General features: G+C 45.4%; 1 protein-coding gene across 1 annotated transcript in view; it reads left to right on the forward strand.

Moving 5' to 3' along the window:
- The window catches only part of LOC146891549 (unconventional myosin-X-like), a 46,247-nt gene extending 20,993 nt beyond the window's left edge, over positions 1-25,254 (forward strand). Inside the window, exons 3-4 of the mRNA XM_085676601.2 lie at positions 24,033-24,191; positions 24,888-25,254. Of these exons, the coding sequence (XP_085532727.1) occupies positions 24,033-24,191; positions 24,888-24,902 (174 nt within the window). The 3' untranslated portion in view covers positions 24,903-25,254. The remainder of the gene's footprint in view (positions 1-24,032; positions 24,192-24,887) is intronic.
- Positions 25,255-25,629: the final 375 nt, after the last annotated feature.

Consider the following 25,629-nt stretch of genomic DNA (forward strand, 5'->3'; position numbering starts at 1 on the left):
CCGAGCTGGCATCCAGCGCACCGTCTGTGAGTGGCATCCTCTCAAGTGCGGGCATCCAGGTGCGTGCCACTCTGCCTGTGCTGAGGCACCCGTCCTGTCCTTCACACTAGTTGCTGTCAAAGAACAGTAAAGGCAGCGAGAGTGGGTGAGAGACATGAAGCCCTACGCTCAGAGGGCGCCCCAGCTCTAGAGAGGGGCTCATTCCATTCTATGATCCTATCACAGTCCCAGCTCCCATCAGAACTCAGGACCTTCATGAACAAGACCAGCTCTCATCTGCTCACCCCACCTCTGCCTTAGGTCGAGAGTTCCCCACCATAGGCTGCCTCCCCTCTGGATTTGCTTGAATGATGCACTGATACCGTTAAAACCTTCTGAGAAATGGCTCCTTTATTTTAATGCATTTATTTTAGGTTCCAACTACAGCATCCCCTCCCTCTTCTCAGACTTCCCCCTCCCTCCCAGTCCACCCTTCCTCTGTAATACTCAGAGGCCTGCAGGCCTCCCATGTTTGGCCATGGGTCTTTGAATCTGCCTCCATTAGTCACTGGGTGAAGGCTGTCTGATGGCATCCCAGGTAATCACCAATCCAATCACTGGATGGCCACTTCAGGCTATGCATTCGCTGCTGCTGGGAGTCTTAGCTGGGACCATCCTTGTAGACTTGTGGACAGTTCCCCTGGGTCGGGCTTCTACCCAACTTTCTTATCCCCTTCCCAGTCTTCTCTTTTAGTACTGTTCCCCTCCATCTACCCCCAGCCGAATCCCTCATGTCCACCTGCCCCAAGTCGAACCAGGAGGTCTCCTCTATTTCCCCTTCCCAGGGAGATACACGTGTGTCCTGCCCCCATACCTCCCACTCCCTTACCCCCCCCCCCCGCCACCTTGAACCCTTATTGTTACCTAGCCTCTCTGGGTCTGTGGATTGTAGGTTAATTATCCTTTACTTTGCAATTAATATCCACTTAGGAGTGAGTACACGCTATGCTCGTCTTTCTGGGTCTGGATTACCCCACTCAGGATTTTTTTCTTCTAGTTCATCCATTTGCCTCAAATTTCCTGACATTGTTTTTAACAGCTGACTAATACTCCATTGTGTAAATGTACCACTTTTTCTTTATCCATTCTTCGGTTGAGGGGCATCTAGGTTGTTTCCAGATTCTGGCTATGACGATAAGAGTCTGTGAACATAGTTGAGCAAGTGTCCTTGTGGTACGACTGAGCATCCTTTGGGATATGCCTAAGTGGATCTTGAGGTAGATTGATTCCCAGTTGTTTGAGAAACCGCCACATCGATTTCCAAAGAAATCTTTGTGACTCCTTTTGAAGAGGACTTTCTTTGGAATTTGGTTTTAAGATATCCCGGTGTATACATTTTTCATAAAGTTGTTTAAGATGAAATGTCTGCGGTTTATACCATGGTTGGTATGATAGAAGATTTTGATTGTAGCAAGTGGGTTTCTGAGCTGGCATAGAGTCACCCCAGAGGGCTTTTTATATGAAGACGTTCGAGCAGGCTTGTGCAATCTCACATAGAACTCCAGCCCTGCATTTCTAAGTTCAGCGTATAGGCTGTATGGAGGTTCCAAACGCAGAAACGGCATTTTAGGGACTGACGTCAGTCTTTAATGGAACTGATGTTTGGATGTGCCAAGTGGTTCATGGAGGGATTTTGCAATAATTAATGTCATTTCTGAGTTTTCCAGAGAGGGTAACAGGGTAGCTCACCCTGGAGAATTGAGCAACTGTTTGAGCCTCCTGGAATGATCCTCTGTTCTGAAATGCATCCATCTTTCTGCCTAGGCAGGGTTCATGGTCTTTTGCTTCAAGCATCTGCTTTTGCTCTTGTAAATAGAGCTAATGACAGATGTAAACTGGCTGAACCCCGACACTCACTCCTGTGACAATGGCTTGGAACATATGCTGTCCTGTTTCAGGAAGCCTCTGTAACAAAGAACTCAAAAGGGACCACACCTCTGAGAAGTGCTGCCAGTTTGCCTTTGTCGGGGGGCAAACCCTGTCCAATGTATCCAATTCCGCCTCCAGCCCTGGTAGCAGGCAGGTTGACCTTGCCGCTGTTTCAACGCGAGCACCACCCCCACCAAATGTAGTTGAACATATCTCATTTAAAATATTCATAAAGTGTATCTATCATGAAAACTTGAACATAGCTCACTTTAAACATTTATTACACCAGAAGTACTCAACCGCTCCTTGGAAAAAGATCCTGGCTGGCATTTGCTGGAGGGAACACGAGTGAGCTTGGATGTCAGCATCTGAAACTCCAGGCATCCTTTCGGTCCCCTGTCTGGGACATTTTTTGCCCCACAGCCCAGGGAAAGACAGGCTCACGCTATGCATTATAGGCTCCTTGCTAGCTCCGATGGGGATCTTAAAATAGCTTGCAGATGTTACTTTCAGGAAAAAGAGCAAAAGTGGCTAAAGCCACATTTTAGCACTAGGATCTGACTCATGAATAATGGCCGTAAGTTTGAGCTATGGTCTGAAATGGAAAGGGATAGCCTTCTCTTTAATCTTTGCAGAAGAGAGAGTTGTGCGTGTGGACGTGTAGTATGTGTGCATGTCGGGTGCAGGTACATGTGCCCATGCGCACAGGGAGGCCAGAGGATGATGGTGTGCCCTGCTCTGTCACTCCCATGTTAGTCCCTGGACACTGGGTCCCTCACTGAACCTGAATCTAGGCCGGTGGTGAGCAAGCCCCAGTGAGCCTTTTGTCTCCGTCTCATACAGCCCTGGGGTCACAGTGTGCGACTCCGCCTGGCTTTTTACATCATTTCTCGGGATTTGTGCTTCAGGCTTACCGAGCACTCTTACCTGCTCGGTAGCTCCTTAGCTCTTCTTTCCTTGCTTTAACTTAAGAGCTTTATTGAAATATGACTCACTTCCTATATAATTCACCCATTTAAAAACTTATAATTTTGTGGCTTTTGGTATATTTAAAGAGTTGTGTCCTTATCACTTCAGGAGATTTTTGAACATTTTATTACGGGCAAGATCACACCCCCCGGTGCCATCCCCGACCTTCTCTCAACCCTCCTTCCATTCTTTGTCCCAGGAAGTCTCTATAGCTCTGCAGCCTCTGGAGATTTCATATACATGTAGTCACACAGTGTACAATCCGCCACGTCTGGCTGCTTTCACTCGGCTTAATATTTTCCAGGCTCCTCCGTGTTGGAGTGTATACTAGTAACTTCACTCCTTTTATGGTTGAATAATATCCCATTGTATAGAAATGTCACATATCAAGCAGTCTTTTAAACATCAGAAGACATTTAAAAAGAAAAAAGACAAAAGGAAAAAAAGAGGTGAGGGGAATGGCTGTCCATCAGCATCCAGTTCCTGCAGTGTTCATCAGAGGTTACATTTTAACACTTTAAAGGCAAGTTTGACAGGATCACTGCTGTAGTTCAAAGAATAGGAAGAGAAGTCTTACATGCTTTAAAAGTAAGTTTAGATTTCTCTTGGAAACCTTGTGTCGTTTTTTTCTTGTGTTATGCTTGTTTTCTGTTTTGTTTTTGAGCCAGCCTCACTGTGCGGACCTGGCTGTCCTGGAACTCTCTGTCTTTTACTAGGCTGGCCTTGAACTTGCAACCATCTTCTTGTCCCTGCCTCCCGAGTGTGATACATAATAGTCTCATATCTGAAAATGGCCTTTCTCCTTCTTCTGAGATGGCTGATAGAGCAGTGAGGCCTAGAAAGTGGGTTCTGTGGAAGAAGCCTGGCAAATGAGCGGGGGAGCTGGGGAATTGTTGAAGGCTTGCTGTGAACGCCGCTCTCACTCAGGGTGAGGAGTGGGTTCTTTCCTGCTGGAGAAGAGGGGCTAGCACCCAAGAAAGACTGCTGCTCGGGATCTCAAGTGCAGCCTACAGAGCGTGTGGGCAGCAAATGGCGTGACAGCCTCTGACAGTGAACTGCTGGCTTCCTTCCTGTCCTGGCAAATACTGAAGACATAGACAGGACAGCAAGGGTTGCCAGGACCCTTCTCCTGCCTCTTCTGGCCGAGCAGGAGGGGTCGCCACTTGGAGTTCTTCTGCAGGAGAAAATGGCCTTCTCTTGGACCCGCAGAGTTTATTGATTATTTTTCTGATGCTATAATAGAGCCCCGGGACCAAGGCAGTTACAGATGGGAGTTTATTTGAACCGACAGGCAGGGGAGGTGGCAGCAAGTGGCAGATGTGTGACTGGAGCAGGAAGTTGAGAGCTCACATCCTTATTGGCAAGCATTAAGAGGGAAACAGGCAGTGGACTGAGCCTGTGTAGGAGGAAGGTCGCTTGTTAGTTCCCAGCCGCTTAGCCCAAAAATAATCGCACAAAAACTTTTAATTAAAACACTGCTTGGCCCATTAGCTCTAGCTTCTTATTGGCTAACTCTTCCATATTAATTTAAACCATTGCTATTAATCTGTGTATTGCCATGTGGCTGTGGCTTACTGGCTAAAGTTTGGGTGTCTGTCCCCAGCTGGGCTACATGGCTTTTCTCTGACTCTGCCCCCTTTCTCCCCACATTCAGCTTAGTTCTCCCCTCCCCACCTCTGTTCTACCCTATCATGGGCTCAAGCCAGTTTCTTTATTAACCAGTGGTATTCACAGCATACAGAGGGAAATCCCACATCAAGCCTGTATGGACTTCCGCCAGCAACACCTACAACCTTGCAGCCTCCCTGCGACAGCTCCACATCACACCATAAACTAAGGACCAGACGTTCAAATACCGGAGCCTGCAGGGCACGTCCTCATCCAAACTGCCGCACAAGAGTGGCCTCTGCGTGTTGCTTTCCATTGCTTTGCTAATGCAGTGTGTAGTAATTTTTTTAGTCTAGACTCCAGGGTCTGGGTAAAGCACAAACTCTAGGACGAGGCTATGAACCCCAGCGCTATGTGAGTGCTAAATGGGCGTGGCATCCCACCTGCAATGATGGTTTCGGAAGGCAGGGGGAAGGCTGTGGAGAATAGCTGTATGGGTAGTTCTGGGTTTGAACAAGAGTACCTGCCTCAAAAGAACAACCTGAAGAGAGATCTCAGATGACTCCAATATCCACCTCAGTCCACCACGTGCACATGTATACACATGCGCCCCCACACCTATGGACACACGCAACATGAGAAACACATGGGAAACATCTGGATACCTCTATGTTCCTGACACCATGTCAGAGGGTTGCTGGGCAACTATACTGAGATGTTCTGTGTGAAAGGGTTGGGGTCTCTACAGCCCGATTCTCTGGTGGGAACCCATTTCGAGCCTTGCAACAATCATGTGATTGGCAGTCATGTGATTTGCCTCTTAGAATGTCATTTTTGAGCATCTGTTGATGTTGTTTTTCTTACTGCATCAACAGGGAGCAATTTCAGATCTGAAGACCTGACTTCGCAGTGTCCACTGAGCTAGGTAGATGGGGCGATGTTCCCAAGGCCGTTTCTCTGGGTTTGAGTGTAACTTTTCCCTAAGAAATATAAATCAAAGCCCAGCAATACCAACAACAAAACCACCAGAATCCAGTGACTACTTTTCCATTCTCTGTTGAGAGACCAGTTCCTAAGTGTGAAAAGGGCCTCCTATCGATATAGAGGTCTCTGGGGCTGGAGTGATGGCTCAGTAGTTAAGAGCCCTGGCTTCTCTTCCAGAGGTCCTGAGTTCAAGTCCCAGCAACCACATGGTGGCTCACAACCATCTGTAATGGGTCTGGTGCCCTCTTCTGGCTTGCAGGCATACATGCAGACAGGACACTACTTACATAATAAATAAATAAATCTTCAAAACTAGATAGATCGATAGATAGATAGATAGATAGATGTCTCATGCTAGCTACAGTTTTACTAAAGGCAGCTTAAAAGGGAGCCAAAACCCTGCCCTCCACTTCCCCATTCACTTTTTCAGGTGGTCGCCTTAAGCCCCAGGATTTGGGACATGGACTGAATTTACCTCTGCTCGGCTGTCCTCTGTTTCTCCCTGCCAGCGTCTGTTTCAGGTCTCACTGCTGTAACCAACAATGTATTTGACTCTTTTTTCGGGAATTCTTTTTGAAATACTATGTGAGCAGCTAGAGGTAAACAGGTTGGCTTTCCTGTGTGAAGCCAACCTAAATAAGAAATAGCTTTGTGGGTGTGTGGTTGTCATTGTTGATGGCGTTTTCCCCACTGGTGCTGGCTAGGCAGGATGGACTCCTTTAGCTCTGGGGATGCTAATGTAGGCCAATTAACTTCTTGTTTGCCTAAAAGCATTCCTTTTTTGTCTCACAGCAATTCTGTAGCTAAAGTGGCCGCTAGGATCAGGCATGCTGAGTAAACAGTTGAAATGTCAGCCTCCTCAGTTACTCTGGGTAAAGAAAATCTAAGCCATCTGGACTTTCTGGGTCTTTATTATGCTGGCTCTAAAGACTGCAAAAGAGCCTTTGTTTCTTGGGTCAAAGCAGATGTGCTTAGCCTGCCATCTTAATTTCTTTTGTATGGCTTGGCGTATATTTCAGCTGCTTCGAAATGTTGAAAAGGTTTCAAACCAAATTGGGGAAGAACAAAATGAATTGATTTTTTTTTTTCATGACGGAGTTTAACAGTTCAAATATTTTGTGAACAAGTATCTTCTGAAATAAGTACATTTCTTTAATACCATTTGGATGTCTCTCCAAATTTGTCGTTAATCAGTCTTCTGGACAGATGTTTAACGTATGTCGGAATTGTGCTACTAGACTTTGGTTTAGCATGTGTAAGAGAAGAATGCCAACTGATAAAGAATTTTGATATTAATGTTTCTATGGAGGAAAGTCTGAGAGCACATGTTGTCTCTTCCAGGCACAGAGCCCTGCAATTTCTAGGTATGTGCGCCTAACTCTGCCTTACTTTGCTGGCTTCTGTAGGCCGGGTATTTTGAGACTGCGTGGATAAGAGCTTTATCATTAATAAATGTTCAGCTCCAACTGGCTTTTGTGTGAACCTGTGTCTCTACAGCTGTGCCGTCTTTGGGATTCATTTTGTCACCTGTGGCAAAGCCCTTACACAGCTGAAAGGAGGGATTACCCGTCCACTGCCCAGTGACAGGTTAGAGTGCAAGAACCATTAAATCCCATAATGTGCGGGTAATGGATGGAAACTTTAAGTTTTTTCAGCTACTAAAATGGAAGGCCAAATGCTTTCAAATGATTCAAACACAGGTTTAATTGGTGTTTTGTGCAGTGTTATTTCTGCCTTCCTGGGTGATATTCTTAAATTACTATTATGTAATTGTCAGAACTAAAGAGCCATCCGTGGTCCGTACCCTTAGGACTTAGTTAGCAATGACGGCAACTGGGGCCTCCACGTCTAGGGTGGTGCCAGTGTGAACACAGACCCCATTGGCTGGTTTTTCAGTCCATCACTGCTAAGAATCAATTCCCAGGATTTAGGCTAGGTGTGATGGCTTATGCCTGGAATCCCATCACTCAAGAGGCTAAGACCGAAGGATCGTGGTGAGTTCAAGGCCAATTTGGACTGTCATCTAGAAAAACTATGACTAAAAGAAAAAAAAACCCTAAGAAGTAAAACAACAACCAACCTCCAGAGGCTTCACCAACAGCATCTGCAGACATGAGTGTTACATAGAAAAGACAAGCCTTGCATGCTGTTGGGAGAATCAGGGTAAGGGTGGGTTAAATTAAGGCTACGTGTGTTGTTCTTTTGAGAAATTAAGAAATGAGAGGCAGGAGGATCTCTGTGACTTCGAGGTCAGCCTGGTCTACAAATCAAGTTCCAGGACAGCAAGGGCTACACAGAGAAACCCTGTCTTGAAAAACAACAACAACAACAAAGCAAACAGACAAATAAAAAAAATAACAACTCCATTTACTCTTAGTGTCTAGAGTAAAGTTCAGGTCTTTGTAAGCATGCTTCTTGGATAGTAAAAGAAAAACGCTTTCTTATGATTGTGAATTAATACTCGTTAATATTGCTCTCTCTGGGAAATCCTGGCTCACCCTATGTGCTGTCTTCCTTCTTTGGGGTGCCTGTTTACATTTAAATTCCTGTCATCAATGATAGCCAATTGACACCAACTTGTTGTCTAGGGGTATGTATGTATATTTGACTGTTGTTAAGGGACTTGGAATTGCCTGTTTTTGAGTCTGAGATGTGAAGGCTAACCTTTCCAGACTGACTGGAGAAATAAGGAAGGAATGTATGTGTGTGGAGGCCGTGCCTGGAGTGAGTCCGCAGCCCTGTCTATCACCCACAGGCAAACCTGATTGCAGTACCCATGATGTGGCTTCTCCATACTAGTCACACTGATGACGCCGCTATCTGTGGCTTCTCTGAGCTTCTTTTAAGGACAGAGAGCCAAGGTAATACAAGCATTGGAAGCTAATCTGAGGAAGGTGTTGCTTTTTCTTGATGACCGAGATCTGAGAGAATTTCCTTTTTATTTATTTATTTATGGCAGTAGACTCTTTGGAGCCAGGTGTGGGTCTTTATGCTAGGGTATGGGAGAAAAGAAATGAAAGAGACTTGGCAGCTCTGTTCTAGAATATTTTGTCTCACACCCAGCAATGATGGTCACCCTTGAATGACTTCAGGGCGGTTTTTAATGTTGCAGAAAAGCTTGGCGCGAAGGGAATTTCATCTGGATCCTGCTAGGTCTTACAGTACTCCCCAGTCAGCGTTTGATGGTCTTTAGCACCTGGATGCTGCCGCCCAGAGGGCCCAGCATTTTGGATTCCTCCATCCAGAAACTGTAGGAGAACCGCATAGGCCAGGCCCCTCTTTTATTTTGTCACACCAGGGCATTTAGTAACCACTGCCATCATTTTACTTACCAAAGATAACTCAGCACACCTCAACAGCAATGACAGTCTCAGGGTAAAGGGCAGTCTTCAGGTGGAAGTAATTAGGTTGTACGAATCACTATAATTTTTCAGCTGACCACGAAATCTGTCTCAGTTCAGGACATGAGAATTCTATAGATAATTCACCCATAGGTGTCTGTTCCCTGTGAGAACAAAGTATCTCAGGGAAGCATCTACCTGTGTGGCTGCCACTTTAAATATTCTCACTCCTTTGCCTAAAGATGAGGCTTTAATCATGTTAGTGCATACATTTTTATATATGCGCATATATATATGTATTTGGTATATGCATGTGTGTGTATGTATGAATTTGGTGTAAGCATGTGTGTGTGTGTGTTGTGCGTGTGCACGTGTGTAGGCATACAGGGGCAGTTGTCTGGGGGCATGCACGTATGGGTGAGTATGGGGGTAGGGATCCATGGTTGGGGGTCTTCTTTTACCTCTTCATCTTACTTTCTGAGACAGTCTCTCAGCAAACCTGGAGTTCGCTGATTGGCTACACTGGCTGGCCAGGGACTCCAGGGAGTTTGCCAGTATTCCCCACTTCCAGCTCTGCTGCCTTTAGCCGCTTTTCCATGGGCGCTGTGGGTCCAGTCACGACCTCATGCTTCCGTGCCAGGCATCTTCCTCATGGAGCTGTCTCTCAAACACGTTGCTGTTTTTCCTGGGATAATTAAAGTCAGTCAACATTTGAGAAAACACATAGATAAAATTTCTTTATTTGGATGACACCTAACTGGGTAGTTTTTTGTCTTCGAGGCAATGTCAGGAGTGGGGAACAGAAACCCTTTTATTTCTGAAGTGTCTGTGAAAAGTCGGGACTGCTTGATTCAAGAACTAACTGTTGCACGGGGCTGGAGCGATGCATGACTGCTCTTCAGCAGGACCTGGATTTGATCTCCAGCACCCGTGCCCACTGTCTAACTCCAGTCCAGGGAGGATCCGATGCTCTTATCTGGCCTCCTGTGCGTACCGTGCTCACACGGTGCACAGGCACACACACAGGCAAACTGCCCGTGTACAAAAAATAAAAATAAATAAATCGCAAAATCAAAACCCTATTGCTTGAGGGACTCCAGACATGACTCAGTGGTTAAGTCTGTGGGCCTGTTGAAGAGGACCCAAGTTTGTTTCCCGACACCTGTGTCGGATGACTCCCAACCACCTGTAACTCAACTTACAACAAACACATGTCAAACATAATGAAAACAAGATCTTAAACCTATTTCTTCAGGATACTTGAGTCCAGGCAACACTTGTTCTTTTTTATTAGGTTCTTCAAATGCTTGACCTTTTTGCTTTTTAATTTCTTCATTAGTGTGACTCGTGTATACAAAATAACAATGAGTTATTTGGTTCCTTGCACGCTATAACTTCTACTCTTAATCACAATTTCAGTTTAGTGGTTATATAACCTTAAAAGAAAAAATAATCCACAAGGTGAGACTCGAATGAGTGCTTGCATACAAACGAGACGCTAGTTTTATATTCTAGGATATTACAAGGACACCCCCTGCTTTTCAAAACAGCAGCCAGATGCTAAGTTCTGGTAGATGAATTTAAGTCATCGAAAGTTAAGACGAGTAAGTTTTCTTACTCCGTTTAAAAGGTATTCTCGTCTTTGAAACACAGTTACTTTTATAGCCACACATTTTCCTTTGTGTCCATGACCGTAAGGAACGAAGGTGGCTAGGTCGATACATTCTTGGGCGATGGAAAAGGAATAAATTTTACATCATAGTTTCATCTTTACTCAGGATATTGATTTCTGGCTTGCTTACTTTACTGAAGTTCCCAGAAAATGAACATCTGTGTTAGTGTCTGGCGTAGACCCAACAGTCAAATACACATTTTACTTTGGTTTCTGTGAAACAATCCTAACCCAGCATGGAGAGATGGCTCAACAGTAAAGAGCACTTGCTGTTCTTGCAGAAGACCCAGGTTCAATTTGTAGCACCCACATCAGGCAGTTCCCAACTGCCTGTAACTTCAGCTCCAGGTGAAGTAATACCCTCTTCTGGCCTCCATGGGTACTTGCACACATGTGGGGCACAGACATACATGTTGGTACTCATATATATATATATATATATATATATATATGTATATATATATATATATGTATGTATATATATAATAAATAAATAAATACAATCTTAAAAACAAGACAAAACTCTTGAAACCAATTGATCGTATATATATATGCACTGGACAAAGACCTAATTCAAAAAAAAAAAAAAGAAGTGGGTAACATTTTCGGAATGTCAAGTGTGGTTGTAGACCCCTGTAATCACAGTTCTGGGGAGACTGAGGCAGGAGAATTGAAGGTTGAGTACTAGATTGTACCTACATGGTGCTCAGAAAGGAAAATGGGGTGGGGGAGGATGGTTCAGTGGGTAGAGCGCTTGCTATACAAACAGGACAGGCCCACATTCAGATCCCTGACACAAAGGGGAACAGTTAGCGTGGCTGCCTGTGGCAGGGCCCCTGTGACCCTGCTGCCGTGGTGTGTGGAGACAGGAGGATAGCTGGGTTTACTGCTTGACTCGGTGAAAGATGGTGAGCTCCTGTTTCAGAAATAGGAAAACAACTGAAAGAGAATAATTTAATTATATTATGATTAGAGAGAAGCACTCTGGAGATCTTGGGAGAGCAGAGGATGGGAGAGTGGGGGACAGTGGTGGGGAAAGTGAGCCGGTTGTAGTTAGCCAGCAGCTGATTTGCTGAGTGAGTGGGGAGACCCACCCATGCCCACTTCCCCGATTTGTGCTGTGCCTTCGCATTTGTTGGGCTACATTAAAATGAAGTAACATGGGTTAAGTGTTTGAAGCTCTTATGTAATTGTATAATTAGTATTTGTTGATGTCCTCACTCAACCTTCCCAGGTTAACTCGTACGAAGCAATTTGATTCCATTAATAAACTCTAGAGGACCCAGAAGCTTCTTGGTTAAGCATTAACTTTCCATTTCCCATGACTGCTTCGCCTCGTGACTTGGTACTTGATATGCTCTGCAAATCCTTAATGCAGTTATAAAATCCTGTTTGATTTTAACTAGACTTTTAGTAATAGGTAGGCCAGAGAGATCGTCTCAGCATCAGTTAATAATTTAGACCGAGAAAGTCAGGGGGTGGTGGGGAGGCTGCGGAGATAGCTGAGTGGCGGACAGTGCCAGGTCCCAGCACTCACCCCAGATGGCTCACAGCCTCCTGGATTCCACTCCAGGGATCCAGCACTCTCTCCTGGACTCTTGGGGAGCATGTACACAGGCGACATGTAAATACACAAAGTAAATAAATAGACGACTAGGACCTTATGGATCCCAGCAGATAAAGATCAGTTTTAAAAATGGGAAAACAGCCAGATGCAGTCCAGTGGCCCTCAGGTTGGCGTGTCCCCGTCGATAGCTGCTTGTCCTTATCTCTGCCTGCCACATATGCCACCGTAAGTGACTTAGACTGGCTGGACCCTCACATATTTCATTCATAAAGATGATGTAAGAATAGCACCTTCTCAGAGGGCTGATTGCCAGAGGGAACACAGGTACTTGGCAAGTTATACTGATCACGGTTGCCCTAGTTATGTGTCTCTGTGCGTGTCTAGGTAATTTATGTGCACGTAGACATCCAACTGAGTCATGGTTTGGAAGTGAAGGGAGGTAAGCTGCAGGCTTCAGGAAGGAGCCTGAAGAAAGTCAGTGCTGGATTATTAGCTGGGCATGGCCCCATCTGGCCAGCAGGTCAGTCAAGGGAGTGTGTTGGTGTCTGTGTAACCTGGTATATAAGCAGGGCAAGCAGAATCTGAAAGCAAAGCAGGGTTCCCAAGGGTACGCTCCTTTGACAGTGTTTTGATTGTAGGAGTGGCCTGGCGGTCTCATCTTGGTGGCAGCCAATGATGTGCAGTCCTCAGGCCTACATGTTGTGAGCTTGCGAGCGCTTGCAGGCAGGCAACTTTGCGAACCAGGAAGCAGAAGTACTCCTGCCCCGCTCACAGGTCCAGGAAGGACAGGTCTGGCAGTGCGGTGTCAGTTGCCAGGCATTCCCCCTAGTGACAGGGCTGCAACCGCAGCCTAGAACAAGGAGCGATGGACTCCATGCAGTCTTTCTGTCTTCCAGGAGTCCAGAGCTTTGCCTTGTGGTGGTGGACACTTTGAGTCATCCATGTCTGTCCCTGTTCCTGCATCTGATGCGTCTGCTTTACTGCTTCTCCTGTATCTGTCTCCTTGGCTCTGTGCACAGTCCTGGGTACAGGGTACAGAGTCAACACACTGAACAAAAGAGCTTTTAGCAAAGTTGGGCCAGGAGATGACCTAACCCCTGTCACAAGACTCAGAAATTACAGTTATTTCAACTCGGATAAGCCCAGGGGCATGCCGTCTACTATGCTCTATTATGTACAAAGGGTTTTCTATGAAATGGCTTGTCTTAAGGCTTTACTGTGTGCTGTGAAGCCAAGAACACCCTGGCCACCTGCTCTTCTGCTTCTCATGCAAGGCAACGCCACGCCCACTCCTCCCACCAAAATTAGTCTCATATGAGCCTTTATGATTGAGTTCTTTTTGTCTAGTAACCACATACTGTCCAAATTGATCAGCAGAAAAGATCATGGCCGTCCCCTAGTGAGGGGAACTTAAGCTAGTGTATGTTTAAGAAGAAAAAAAAAAGCTTCCAAGTCTCTAGCTCTCTGGAGTCAGGGCTAATGAGGCCAGGACAAAGACTGTAGACTTTATATTAGACACACTGACAAAGCCAATTAATGAGAAATGGCATGAGAAAAGTTGGCGTAGAAATCAGCTTCCATTGTTAGGAGTTCAAATGGAACTGAGTTTTGCCTAAGGAGCCCGACTTAGTCATTGGTGTCCTGCCCATAAAGCCGGTTTCATTTGATGGTCTATGGAGCCTGTGAGGCAGCCTGCCTTTTCCATCTGGGAGAAACGGCAAAAGTTAAACATTTGCAAAGGAAAGCTTATCTCTAGCTTGGCTTTTTGATGCATGGCCGTGCATAATTTACAGGGTATTACATTTGTGCCTACAGATTTTGGTGTTCTTAAGTCAAAGATGCTTAGGATTTTGAAAGTCTAGAGAACCTTCCGTGGAATTTTAGCCCACTTAACAGAATTGTCACTTGGCTAGTAACGTGTTCTGACCTTTGTACAGACATGCTGTGTCCATTTTAATGGGCTTAACTCAACTCACAAAATAACTTTGCACAATATCTCAACTCTTCCGTATAGTAAGTAGGATTTTAACAGCTTCAGCATTGAACTCACCTGTAAGTTCAGTGTGGATGGAGGTTGACTGTTCTCTTTTTCTGAAGTAGTCTCTGGGATTATGTAAGTGGCTTCTGAAGATTTAGATCCTTACTTTGCGTTGCTCCCTCATATGTTGACTTGACACTTGGTGAAGACTATTGTTTTAAAATCTGGGTTTACAGCTTGCCTCTTATTGTCATCTACTTGTGATTTCAGCATCCGTGTTGATGGCATGTATGTCTTCATGTGTTATAGTGTGCCAGTGGCAGCCACTCTTCTGGCCATGAGTACTAAAAATAATGATTCTTTTCAAGAGGCCTACTGCGCAAAGAAGAGACCCCGTGTTGCTTCTGTTGTAACACAGGGCAGAATAGTCAATGGTTGGCTAGATGGACTCTCGTGTGCTGGTCTTTCTTGCTTCCACTGATGAGTAGCAAACCTGCAGAAGATTGTTGAAGCGGCATTTAACCCTCTCCATTCTTGTTTGTACAAGGCTGCTCGTCTTTTGCTTGGTTCCACTTGTGTCTCTGTTGTTCTAACTGCCTAGCCTTTCTCCAGCCCCCCTTTAATTAAGTTTTCCTTTGATAGAAAGCAGATTTCACAGAATTTACCTCTTACAATTTATAGTCCAGTGGGTTTTTAATCTCCAGAATTATGTAGTCATCAACACAAGCAGTTTTATAAAATTAGGTCTCGGGGCTGGAGAGATGTCTTAGAGGTTAAGAGCACTGAGTGCTCTTCCAGAGGTCCTGAGTTCAGTTCCCAGCAACCACATGATGGTTCACAACCATCTGTAATGAGATCTGGTACCCTCTTCTGGCCTGCAGGCATACATGGAGACCAAATGTTGTATACATAGTAAAAGGTCTCTGTGTATGGATGCACACACATGCATGCAGTGCCCAAGCAGCTAGAAGACATCCAAGTCCCTGAAGCTGGAGTTACAGTTGGTGAGAGCTGCCCAACAGGGATGCTGGTAACTGAATTTGGATCCTCTGCAAGAATAATGTGTGCTCCTAATCGCTGAGCCATCTTCCCAACCCCAAGTGTTAGGACATTTTCGCTATGTGGAGCAGTCAGTCCCCAGTCCCGCCTGTTCTTTCTTTCTCTGGATCCACTTGTTTGAGATAGTTCAGACACATGTAATCTTACAATACATGGCAGTTTCTCTGTTTCTTCCTCCAGGTTTCTTAGTGTTTTCAGGGCTCGTTATTCTATAGTATAAAGGACAGGAGTCAGTCTGTCCTTCTTCACAGCTGAGTGACATTCCATTGTGCCACACTTAGGTTTTCTCTACCTTTTTGCAAACAATTTCGAATGACCACTTCTTTTATGTGAATGTTTGTTCAGGGTGTCTGTTCTTCGAAGTGGAATTGCCACGTCATGGCAACTCCGCCTGATCCTCTAAGAACTGCCAAACTGCGTTCCAAAGCATCTATACCATTGCACGTTCCCACAAACCATGTATCAACCCACACGGTTTTCAAAGACGTATACAGGACTGTCAAGAGATTAGGAAAACAGAGAATTTCATTTCATTTGCTTTGGCTTCTGAAATAAAGTCTTGTCATGTGCAGGTTTGACTCAGCTTCCTAGCCGTCCTAGTACTGTAGGCTGAGAATTTATTTCTAATCCTGAGGAAATGGGCTGCTCTGTGACTCAGTGTCTTCTCTTCCTTCCAGAGCATGGTGGTGGTGCCCACATCCTCTGGTACAGTTTTGTTGTTGTGTTCTTTCCTCGTCTCCACCTGGACACACTCTCGTGTGTGTGTGTGTGTGTGTGTGTGTGTGTGTGTGTGTGTGGCCTCTGAGGCAATGGTGTTGGTCTTGTCGTTGCCTCTGTGATTAGATGAAGGTAGAGCAGCGCAGGGCAAGGCTGAGGAGCAGGGACAGGACACTGCCCGGACAGGTGTTCCAAAGGAAACAGGAGAACAGGTGTATGATTGCCTGCTATGTTTGCAACAGAGAGGGAGGAGGAGGGGCTCTCTCTGGGGCTGTGGACCAGTGAGCGCACACTCCTTTTCTTCTATACTGTATTTGACCCTTTCATCACAAAACCCAAATGCGAAGATGTGCAGCTGGAAAGGTGCCACCAGGAAGGAAGGGAGGCCAGTGGGGATGGAGGCTGTGTATGTAAAGAAGGATGGCGTCGACAAGCACAGCCACGCACATCCCTTCTAACCTCAGCCCTGTGGAAGGCTACTTAGGTTTCCTCTAGGTTCTTTCACCAGACACTCCAGATTTTAGTCTTTGGCCCCTATTCCCAGCACAGAATGCACAGGGGTTTTCTGTGTTTGGTTCTATAGACAGGAACCGACATTGCCTGCCTCTGCCTCCTGCCCGCTAGGATTAAAGGTGTGCACCACTGCACAAAACTTTTCAAGCAGCAGTTTCCTACCTGGGGGAAGAGTCTTTCTGAGACAGGTCTATGTAGCTCTGGCTGTCCTGAAACACACTCTCTAGACCAGGCTGGCCTCAAATTCACAGGTATCTACCTGCCTCTGCCTCTGAGTGCTGGGGGTAAAGGTGTGGACCAGTACACTCTTGAACTCTTTGACCCTCTGATTTTGCTCATGCTACAGATGCCAAGAAAGCTGTCTCAGCTCATGGTGTTCACTTTTCTTCCTGTCGTTTTCGTTCGCTGAGACAGGGTGTCTCTATGTATCCTTGGATGCCCTGGAACTCTCAGTGTAGACCAAGCTGGCCTCGAACTCAGAAATCTGCGTTCCACCCAAGTGCTGGGATTAAGGTGTGTGCAATCATGCCTGGCTTAACTTTTCTCGTGTTATTAAAAATGCTTCTATTTTAAGAGGACTTCACTTTAACGGCCTTTGGCCCCCTACTCCCTAACCACCCCCCACTGCCTTTTCTTCCTCCTTTCTGTGGGTCAATGTAGTGTTTCCTTGATCTTTCTATAAGTGCCCTGGACAGTGGAGCCGGGCCAGTTCACGGGGACATTGTGGAAAGAGAATCATCTCAAGTTCCATGTTCTTCTGCTTTGTTTCTGGCCTTGCAAGCTTTTAGTTTTTGTGCCATGAGTTTGAGCCAAGTGAACCTGCGGCCCCTCTCTGTACATACTTTAACAAACAAAACAGCCAAAAATGACTTGTGGGTTTTGTCTAGAATCTGGAATCAATCTGACTCTGTTTTCCCTCTAGATTCTTACAGACCTCTCGAGTTGTCTCTGCCTTGCACTTAGGAACATGCTCCTTTGACAAGGGAGCTTAAGAAAAAGCAGAGTGTGTAGGCAGAGATTGCTCTGTTGTTTCCTTGTTGCCCAGACCCGAATAATCACACAGAAACTGTATTAGTTACAGCACTGTTTGGCCTATTTGCTCAGGCTTCTTATTAACTTACTCTTACATCTTAAATTAACCTATTTCTATTCATCTGTGTATCATCATGAGACTGTGGCTTACCGGATAGGTTCTGTTCTGATGTCTGTCTCCTTCAGCAGCTACGTGGCATCTCTCTGACTCTACCTACTTTCTATATCTTTTCCAGCCTGGCTATATTTTGCCCTGCTATAGTCTGGAGCAGCTTCTTTATTAACCAATGGCATATTTATATTTATATTTATAGCATACAGAGGGGAATCCCACTTCAAGAGTATTTAAAGTAGAATTCAGAGAAGTGATTTTGACTGATTTAAACTCCAGACTTGGGGCAGAGAGATGGCTCAGCAGTTAAGAGCACTGGTTCCTCTCCTGGAGGTCCTGGGTTCAGTCCTTAGCATCCAACATGGCAGCTCACAACTGTCTATAACTCCAGCTTTGGGGGATCTGACACTGTCACATAGGCACATATGCAGGCAAAACACCAACGTTCATAAAATAAAAATAAATAAATTCATTAAAAAAGCAACAACAGAATAAAACAGAACCTCAGCTCGGTGTGGAATCAGCTCAGATATACCCCTTTCCCTTAATTACCAAGCAACCACATGGCTGTCTTCATTTTTTGACATATTTCATTTATTTATGTGTCTCTCTGTGTGTGGGTGCCCATGGGAGCCAGAAGAGGGCATCAGGTCACCTGGAGCTGGAGTTCCAGGTGGCTGTGAGCCACCCAATGAGGACAGCGAGACCTGATCCTGGGTCCTCTGCAAGAGCTTCAAGAGCTCTTAGCCCCCGAGTCACCCTCCTGCCTCCACCTCTGCCCTGCTCCCCAGTTCAAGGCAAGTGGCGGCGGAAGAATGATCTACAGCTCAGCCTCTGGGTGACCACAGGACCAGGGATGGCAGCTGGTGTTCTTCCCTTAGCAGGCAGTTACTAAGTAACCAGTGTGGCATCTGATGAGGAGCCAGGGTGTTCCCACATATTCCAGCCAAGGGTGGGTCCAGCCCCAGGCCTGACTGCTCTGGCCACCACACAGGCATCCTGCCCCATTCCCCACTCTGTTTTAGGCTGCCCTGGATTGTCATCCTTTGCCCCTGAACTGCAAGCCTTGTTATCCCCATTACTAGACAGAGATAAGAAAGGTCAGAAATGACTCTCGGGTGGTGAGTGTCACAAGAGGCTTTTGTTTGGGTGTTGGACCTGGCAGGGATGGAGGCCGGACCTGGCAGGAAAGGAAGGTCCCAAGTCCCATCTCAAAGGGACGGTTGCTTTGCTTTAGCTGAGCTGGCCTGGCACCTTAGGAATTCAGGCTTTAACTTGGAAACTACTGGAGCAGACTGTGAAGAACTTCAGCCCGGGAACGGTAGCCATCAGATTCCATTCCTCAGAGCCGTCACTTGGTCAACTCAGACTTCCTGCTTCCTGCGGTGCCCAGGACTCTGACCCCTCTGTGATCACACTCTGTTTTTAAACCACAGTTCAGGCTTCTGATGACCCATGGGTCACAGATGGTGGAGAGGCTGGATATGAAAGTGACCACTGCTGAGCCACCGAAGCTCCCGCGGAGTTCAGTACAGCCAAAGTCCCTCTGGCTCGCACTGAGCAGTCCCTGTTTCATAGGAGAAAAGATATCAGTGGCTTCTGTGTGGCCCAATACCAGCCAACGCTGCCTCTGAAAATACACTTAGATCATTGGTTAGAAACAGGGATGCTAAACTGTTGCGAAAATACCACCAAAAACACAGCACAAAGCTTTATGGATGTGTGTGTGTGTGTGTGTGTATGTATGTATGTATGTATGTATGTATTTTACATATGTGGGGCAGCAGATAGGTTCTGGTAGGCTTAGTTCTGTCCTCAGGCTTGCAAGGTAGACATGGTGGCTAGTAAGTCTGAGTGATTTAGGTCATCAGGTTTCTGGCTTGAGGTGGGGTGTGGGGCAAAGGAGTCATCCCTGAGAAAGGAGTAAGTAAGTCCACATGGGCGCCGAGGAACTCTGACTCGGCCTTTGGGGATCTGGGTTTATGGGTGTGTGCCACCACAACCAGATTTAGCTTCTTTATAATTAAACTTTTTTTGATGTAAGTGTACATCCACACTCGTTTGTAAGCAATTACGGAGAAAGCTCCCAGGAGCCATGGGTCCAGTCTCCTCCCTGAGGAGAACTGAACTGACCCTGGTAGCTGAGCACAGCAGGACTCTGAGACCCGGAGGTATACCGGGGCATTTCCCAGGGCAAGACGTCCACCCGGCAGCCCCTTAGCTGCCCTTTACTGCCAGCTCATTGCCCTGCTAAGTCCCTGTTTCAGCTCTGGAAGCCCAGTCCACTCTTTGCGCTGCCGAATGCTGTCATTTCAAGAGTATAAGAGAAGTAGAATCACACAGCAAGACTTATTATTCCCCTGCTGCCTGTATGCAGCTCTGGCTATCCTGAGTACAGCTGTCAGGAGCCTTGCTGTGTGAGCTTTCTGTGCAAGCAGAAGTTTTCATTTATCTAGAATCAGTACCCGACTTGCTGGTGAGTGTGCGTGCTTTTAAAAGGTAAACTTAGTATTGTAGTGTGTGGGTGTGGCGTCCAAGTGCACCATGGGTCTGTTTTAGCATAGTCCTGTAATAAGGAAAGCAATCTTTCTCCGTCACACTCAGTTCTTCAGTGTGAGAAGACTGGCAGCAAGGGGCTGCGTGCTTTCCCTTTCCCGATAGCTGGCCTCCATGGCAGTACAAGCAACAAGGAGGGTTTATAGTGATTCATGGGTGATTCTTTGCCTGGTACATTTTCTTAGAAATGATTAGGAGTTTCCTTTGTGGGTGTTAAGTAGTGTAGTTCAATGCTCGAGAGAGATGGAAGTCGGGTAGTGAAGGTGGTCCACAGGCACAGGAGCATAGCCAGTGCTCAGTTGGTGGGGTGGGGGGGGATAACTGGTAACTCTGTGTAACAGAAGGAAAATTATGATTAATTGTATGTTCCACAGTAGTGAGTAGAAAGGATTGGGGTATTAGCAACACAAAGAAATGCTAAGAGTTTGAGATGGCAGAGGTAGCGGTTACCCTGATCTGTCTGCTGTGCACGGTGAATGCATACTGAGGTCTTATTGGTGCACCTCAAAAGGATGTCGCCATTATCTTCTACTGACAAAATTCAAAAGAATCTGTACACGGGTCTCTCATTTAAAAATAAAAAACATTCTCTAACCCTCTAACCTTGTGTATAAGTACAATTTGGGGGGCTGACTTTCCCTAATAAATAAAATAAATATGCTGAAATGGAGGGAAGGTCACTATTTATTCTTACTATTGCTGTACAGGAGTGTGCCTCCCCTTTACAGTGAGCCTTCCCACCGCAATTCACCGTGTGGAAATAAATTACACGAGAAACTTAGAACCTCACAGCGGTCTGTCCCCTCGTCCTGTAGACCTGGTAGTGCATACCAGCCAATCAGCCTTGTGCATTTGTTGACGTCACCTGGGGTGACCTGACCCCACTGCCTTCACACACCAGAAAAAGAAAATCTTTGAATGGATTTTCTGAATTTCTAAGTTTATCAGGCCACTCTGTGGCCGATCCTATTCTAGGATCTTTGCCAGTGATAACCCGTTTCCTGATAGGCAGTGAACCTTTCCCTCCAAGGTACATTCTGGACCACTCCACTTCTTTCCTTGGAAATGCTCATGGCTTTGAGCATCTGCTACACTCTGCCTCAACAAGTAATCTGTGTATTCCCAGCTTCTTTTAATCCCATCACAGTGATCGCCCTCTGTGATTCTCTTGTCCTGAGGTCATGAAAAAGAAGAGTTCAAATCCTCCTGATTTTCATACTCCTCGGCTGGGCATTTGCTTGTGTTCTGTCTGCCACAGGCTGCTGGCAATATGAGGAAGGCCGTGGTAGTGGCTCTATGAATGATTTGAGACCATTTGGTTTTTTTAGATTTTTACTTTGTTTTTTCTTTTCCGTGAGATTCTGCCTAGCTCTCCTCTCTTATATGGGCTCCTGCATTGCCTTGCTTTTCCCAGTAAAATGAAAAAAGGATAAGGAAATATTTATATTTGACATGAAAATGTAGTCAATAAGTATGTATAGAAGTATACATATTTGTGACTATTAAAAAGTACATTCTAGAAAACAAAATCAATATAACACAAAAATGTTATTATTAAATGATGTTCTGTCTTCAGATTCTGGGATGGGTGCTTAGCGTATGCATTGCGACGAGCTTTGGGGAAGTGGTGTTGGCACTGGACAGGAGCTGACGCTGGTTGGGCTTAAGGTCTGGGGTGAGAACTGGTTGCGCTGACTTTGAGTCTGTCCTCTTTCCTGAAAGAGCTTTGGAGGTGACTTGTATTGACCTCAGAGGGGTTCTGAGACCGCAGAGTCTGGAGTAGTTTCTCAGGACTGCTTTTAACCAATACTTGAAGTTCTGAAGACAAGGCCTCCTGAAAGACAACACGTGACCTTCCTGTCCGCTCCTCAGCCGAGAAGAGTTGACCAGGCTAGGCAAGTTGTGGCTTGCACCTCCTCAGCCCTCTCTGTGCAGGATGCTGTCCTCCGGGGGTGTTTCTGGGGTACCTGCTTGAATTGGCATCCCGGAGGAAAGCAAGCTAGCAGAGGGCAGAGGGCTTGTCTAGCTTGCGCTAAGGTGACATCCATTGCCGGTCCATGTTTCTTGAATTTTCTTCCTTGGTGGTTATGACTCGGGCATGCGTTTCTTGTCTCAGGAATATCCTGTGCCATTACCTTCACAGCTGCTTTGCTGGATGTGGGTCTCCCCACCCATATTCCCTCAGCAGCCCCAGGTCTCTGTCCAGCTCATGGTGTTTTGGTGGCCAGCTGGGCCCCTCCACCACCTGAGGTAGGGAAACTGGGCTCTCTTCTCAGGTGAATGTCTGCCAAACAGCATCTGGGGAGAGTGGTTCTTCCTCGGGAGGGAAGGGTGTGTCTCTATGCTGGCCTGGGGAAGTTTCTCAGGGCTGGTTTGGACCGACTTTTGTGGTATGTCTGGCCTAAGTACCACTATGGAAGTTTATTTTTTTCTCCAGAAAAATAAAACACGCCATTTGTACCAAAACCATTGGGTTGGCATTTTTGTAGTTCTCAGTGTGTCGTTCCCTTTCGTAGGAATGTGCTGTTTGTTGCAGCGTAGACAGCTGGTTGATATTAAATTTAAAATCCCGAATCAAAAACTTCTTGAGCCATGGCAGGAACGGCGTTGTGTGCGGCATACGCACGTGTGTACGTGTGAAGTCTGAGTTCCTCATGTTATTTATATGCTTTTTCAAAGAACCTTTTGGCAGTTTTTTTTTTTTTTTTAAGGAAACTGGCATGGCTTAAAAACTATTAACTAGACACTAGTGGGGGTGAGAAAGCAGCTGAGTGGTAGAGCACTTGCTAGACCTGGCATTTGATTCCCTGTACTGCAAAGCCAAACCCAAACTATGAACGCACAGTTGAAGATACGGACTCCATAGGGAAATCCCTTTTATTTGTATGTTTATGTGTACAGCAGTTTGAATTTTGTCAGCAAACAGCATAGCTTTCTGTGTTTAATTCTGTGGTCACTTACTAACAGAACACCAAGTGGCTTCAGAAATATGTGCTGATCCCAATAATGAGCCACATAGTATTGAATGTCACTTGACATACATGCTAATATATATGTATGTGTGTGTATGTATGTGTGTATGTATCACTCCTTACCTTTGTCTGGAATTATAAGGTGGATCATCCGTTAAACAAAAAACACATACATGTTACATTCCACGACGGAGAGGGAATGCTGGTTACATTTTCTAAATATTGATGTCATGACTGTGGCAGTCTTGTAGCAAATGGGGGTTAACAATCAGTATAACAATATAATTCTTAAATCAAAGAACTTTGCTGTGAAACTCTGAGGCTAACAAGTGGTTCAGAGTAAAACTATAGGGAGACCAAGTTCCTGTCTATAGAAACTAAACAAAACTAATCATTTTTTTTAAAAAAAATGTTTTATTGGGCACTGTTGGCACCCATCACTTGGAAGGCAGAGGCAGACAGATCCCTATGAGTTCGAGGCCAGCCTGATCTACAAAGTGAATTTCAGAATAGCCAGGGCTATGCAGAGAAACTTTGTCTTGAAAAGAAAAAGGTTTTAGATTTACGTTTTTATTTTAATTGAGTGTTTTGCCTGCCTGTATGTATGTGCACCACCTGGTACCCTTAGAGTTCAGAAGAGGGAGGGCATCAGATCACCGAGACCATGAGTTATGGATGTTGGAAGTGTCTGTGTGGGTTCTGGGAAATGAACCCGGGTCCTCCACAAGAAGTGTTTGTAACCACTGAGCCGTTTCTCCAGCCCATGTGAGTTCCCTGATTTATATCGATTAAAGAACTGCGTAGAAAGTGAATTATGAATTTAAAGTTTCTGTGAGTTTCCAAGGATGATTGATTATAAGTTTACTCCAGCAGCTGTCAAAATAGTTTCTTCCTTAGAAAATGTATAGATGCCATAAAGAAAATTAGGAAAAAAAAATACACTTCTAAAACTTAGACTGTTGTACTGAGATTGTTTTCCCAGTCTGGGTACTTGCACAGAGTCATCTGCTGGAGACTAAACAGTGAATTTCTTCCTACCCTCAGGTGTTCACCTACAAGCAGAGCACAATCACCCACCAAAAGGTGACACCTATGCACCCCATGAATGAGGAGGGTGTGGACGACATGGCCTCCCTGGCCGAGCTCCATGGAGGCTCTATCATGTACAACTTATTCCAGAGATACAAGAGGAATCAAATATACGTAAGTTGTACCTACAGTTCCTTGGGGTAGCAGGGGTAGCTCGGTGTGCTTGCCCAACCTTCGTGAGTGCTAGTATCCATCCCCAGCATTCCACACCCCATAAAAAGAAGCCCCTCAACTTGGAGTGGGTTTTTTTATCTTTCAAAGAATATTCCCTGACCTTTGAGCGCCTCTTGTTAATTTCTGAAAAATTGTGTTTCCTAAAGTTTTGCCAAGTTAGGAACTTGAGAGAAAAAAAAAAACTGTTTCTCCTCAACTTCCTGTTGATGGGTTCTCAGCAGTTTGAGATGACTCACCCTCCTGCTTCTTGTGAAGCCACACATTGTGTTTTGTTGCTGAGTGTTCTTTTATGCAAAGAAATCATACAGGATCCTTTGCCTTCCTCAATAAAGGACATGCCAGTACCTCCATCTAAGCTTCTTTATCGTTCCTTTGAATTTTTCTGGTTTTGTGAAATTTTTTGTGGTCATTTCTGCCTCCAGGGTCCATCCTAGAGGTGATTTTTGCATTCATGAATATTTGCCTTTCTAAGTTACAGGGTTCCTATTTCCTTCTTTCAGTGGAGAAATGCAGATATAAAACCTTCGTGTGCATTTTTCCTCACTGCTTTCATGAAATGGGATTAAACCTGTAGTATAAGTAATATGGAATATAAGTATGAAAAAGTAATGTTTACAATTCGTCTTTCGGCTGCAGAGATGGTGCAGCTGATAGAAGTGCATGCTGGTCTTTGAGAGAGCCTGACTTCAGTTCCTATCATCGGGTCAGTCAGCTCACATGACTGCCTGCCTATAACTCCAGTCTCATGAGGACTAATGCCCTCTTCTGGACTCGGAGGGCATCTGCACTCAGATGGACACATTCTCAAATTCAGAAGGCTCAGTGGTTAAGCGCACTGACTGCTCCTCCAGAGGACCCGGGTTCAATTCCCACCCAGCACCCACATGGCAGCTCGCAGCTGTCTGTAGCTCCAGTTCAAGAGAATCTGACATCATTATACCAATGCGCACGAAATAAAGTTAAATAAAGTTAAAAAAATAATTAAAAATAAAATAAATTTTGATACTGTATGGACAGTTTGTGGGACTTCTAGTAGTGGAACCAGTATTTATCCCTAGTGCATGAACTGACTCTTTGGAGCCCGTTCCCTATGGAGGGATACCCAGCTCAGCCTAGATACAGGGGGGAGGACCTTGGTCCTGCCTCAAGTGAGTTTATTAGTGGATGGGGGCTGGGGTGGGGAGAAGGTGGGAGGAGGGGGAGGATGGGAGAGAGAGGGAACTGGCATTGGTATGTAAAATAGATAGTTATAAAAATTACAAATAATCTTAAGATATTCATTCTATAATAACTTTTTGAAACTGAAATGCAGATGTTGTTCTGCCAGTCAAGATTAATTGGTCTACATGTATCATCCCCGTTTCTGTCTGTTAGCAAG

This window comes from Myodes glareolus, chromosome 15, assembly GCF_982192425.1.
Source record: "Myodes glareolus chromosome 15, mMyoGla1.1, whole genome shotgun sequence".
NCBI classification, from domain to species: Eukaryota; Metazoa; Chordata; class Mammalia; order Rodentia; family Cricetidae; genus Myodes; species Myodes glareolus.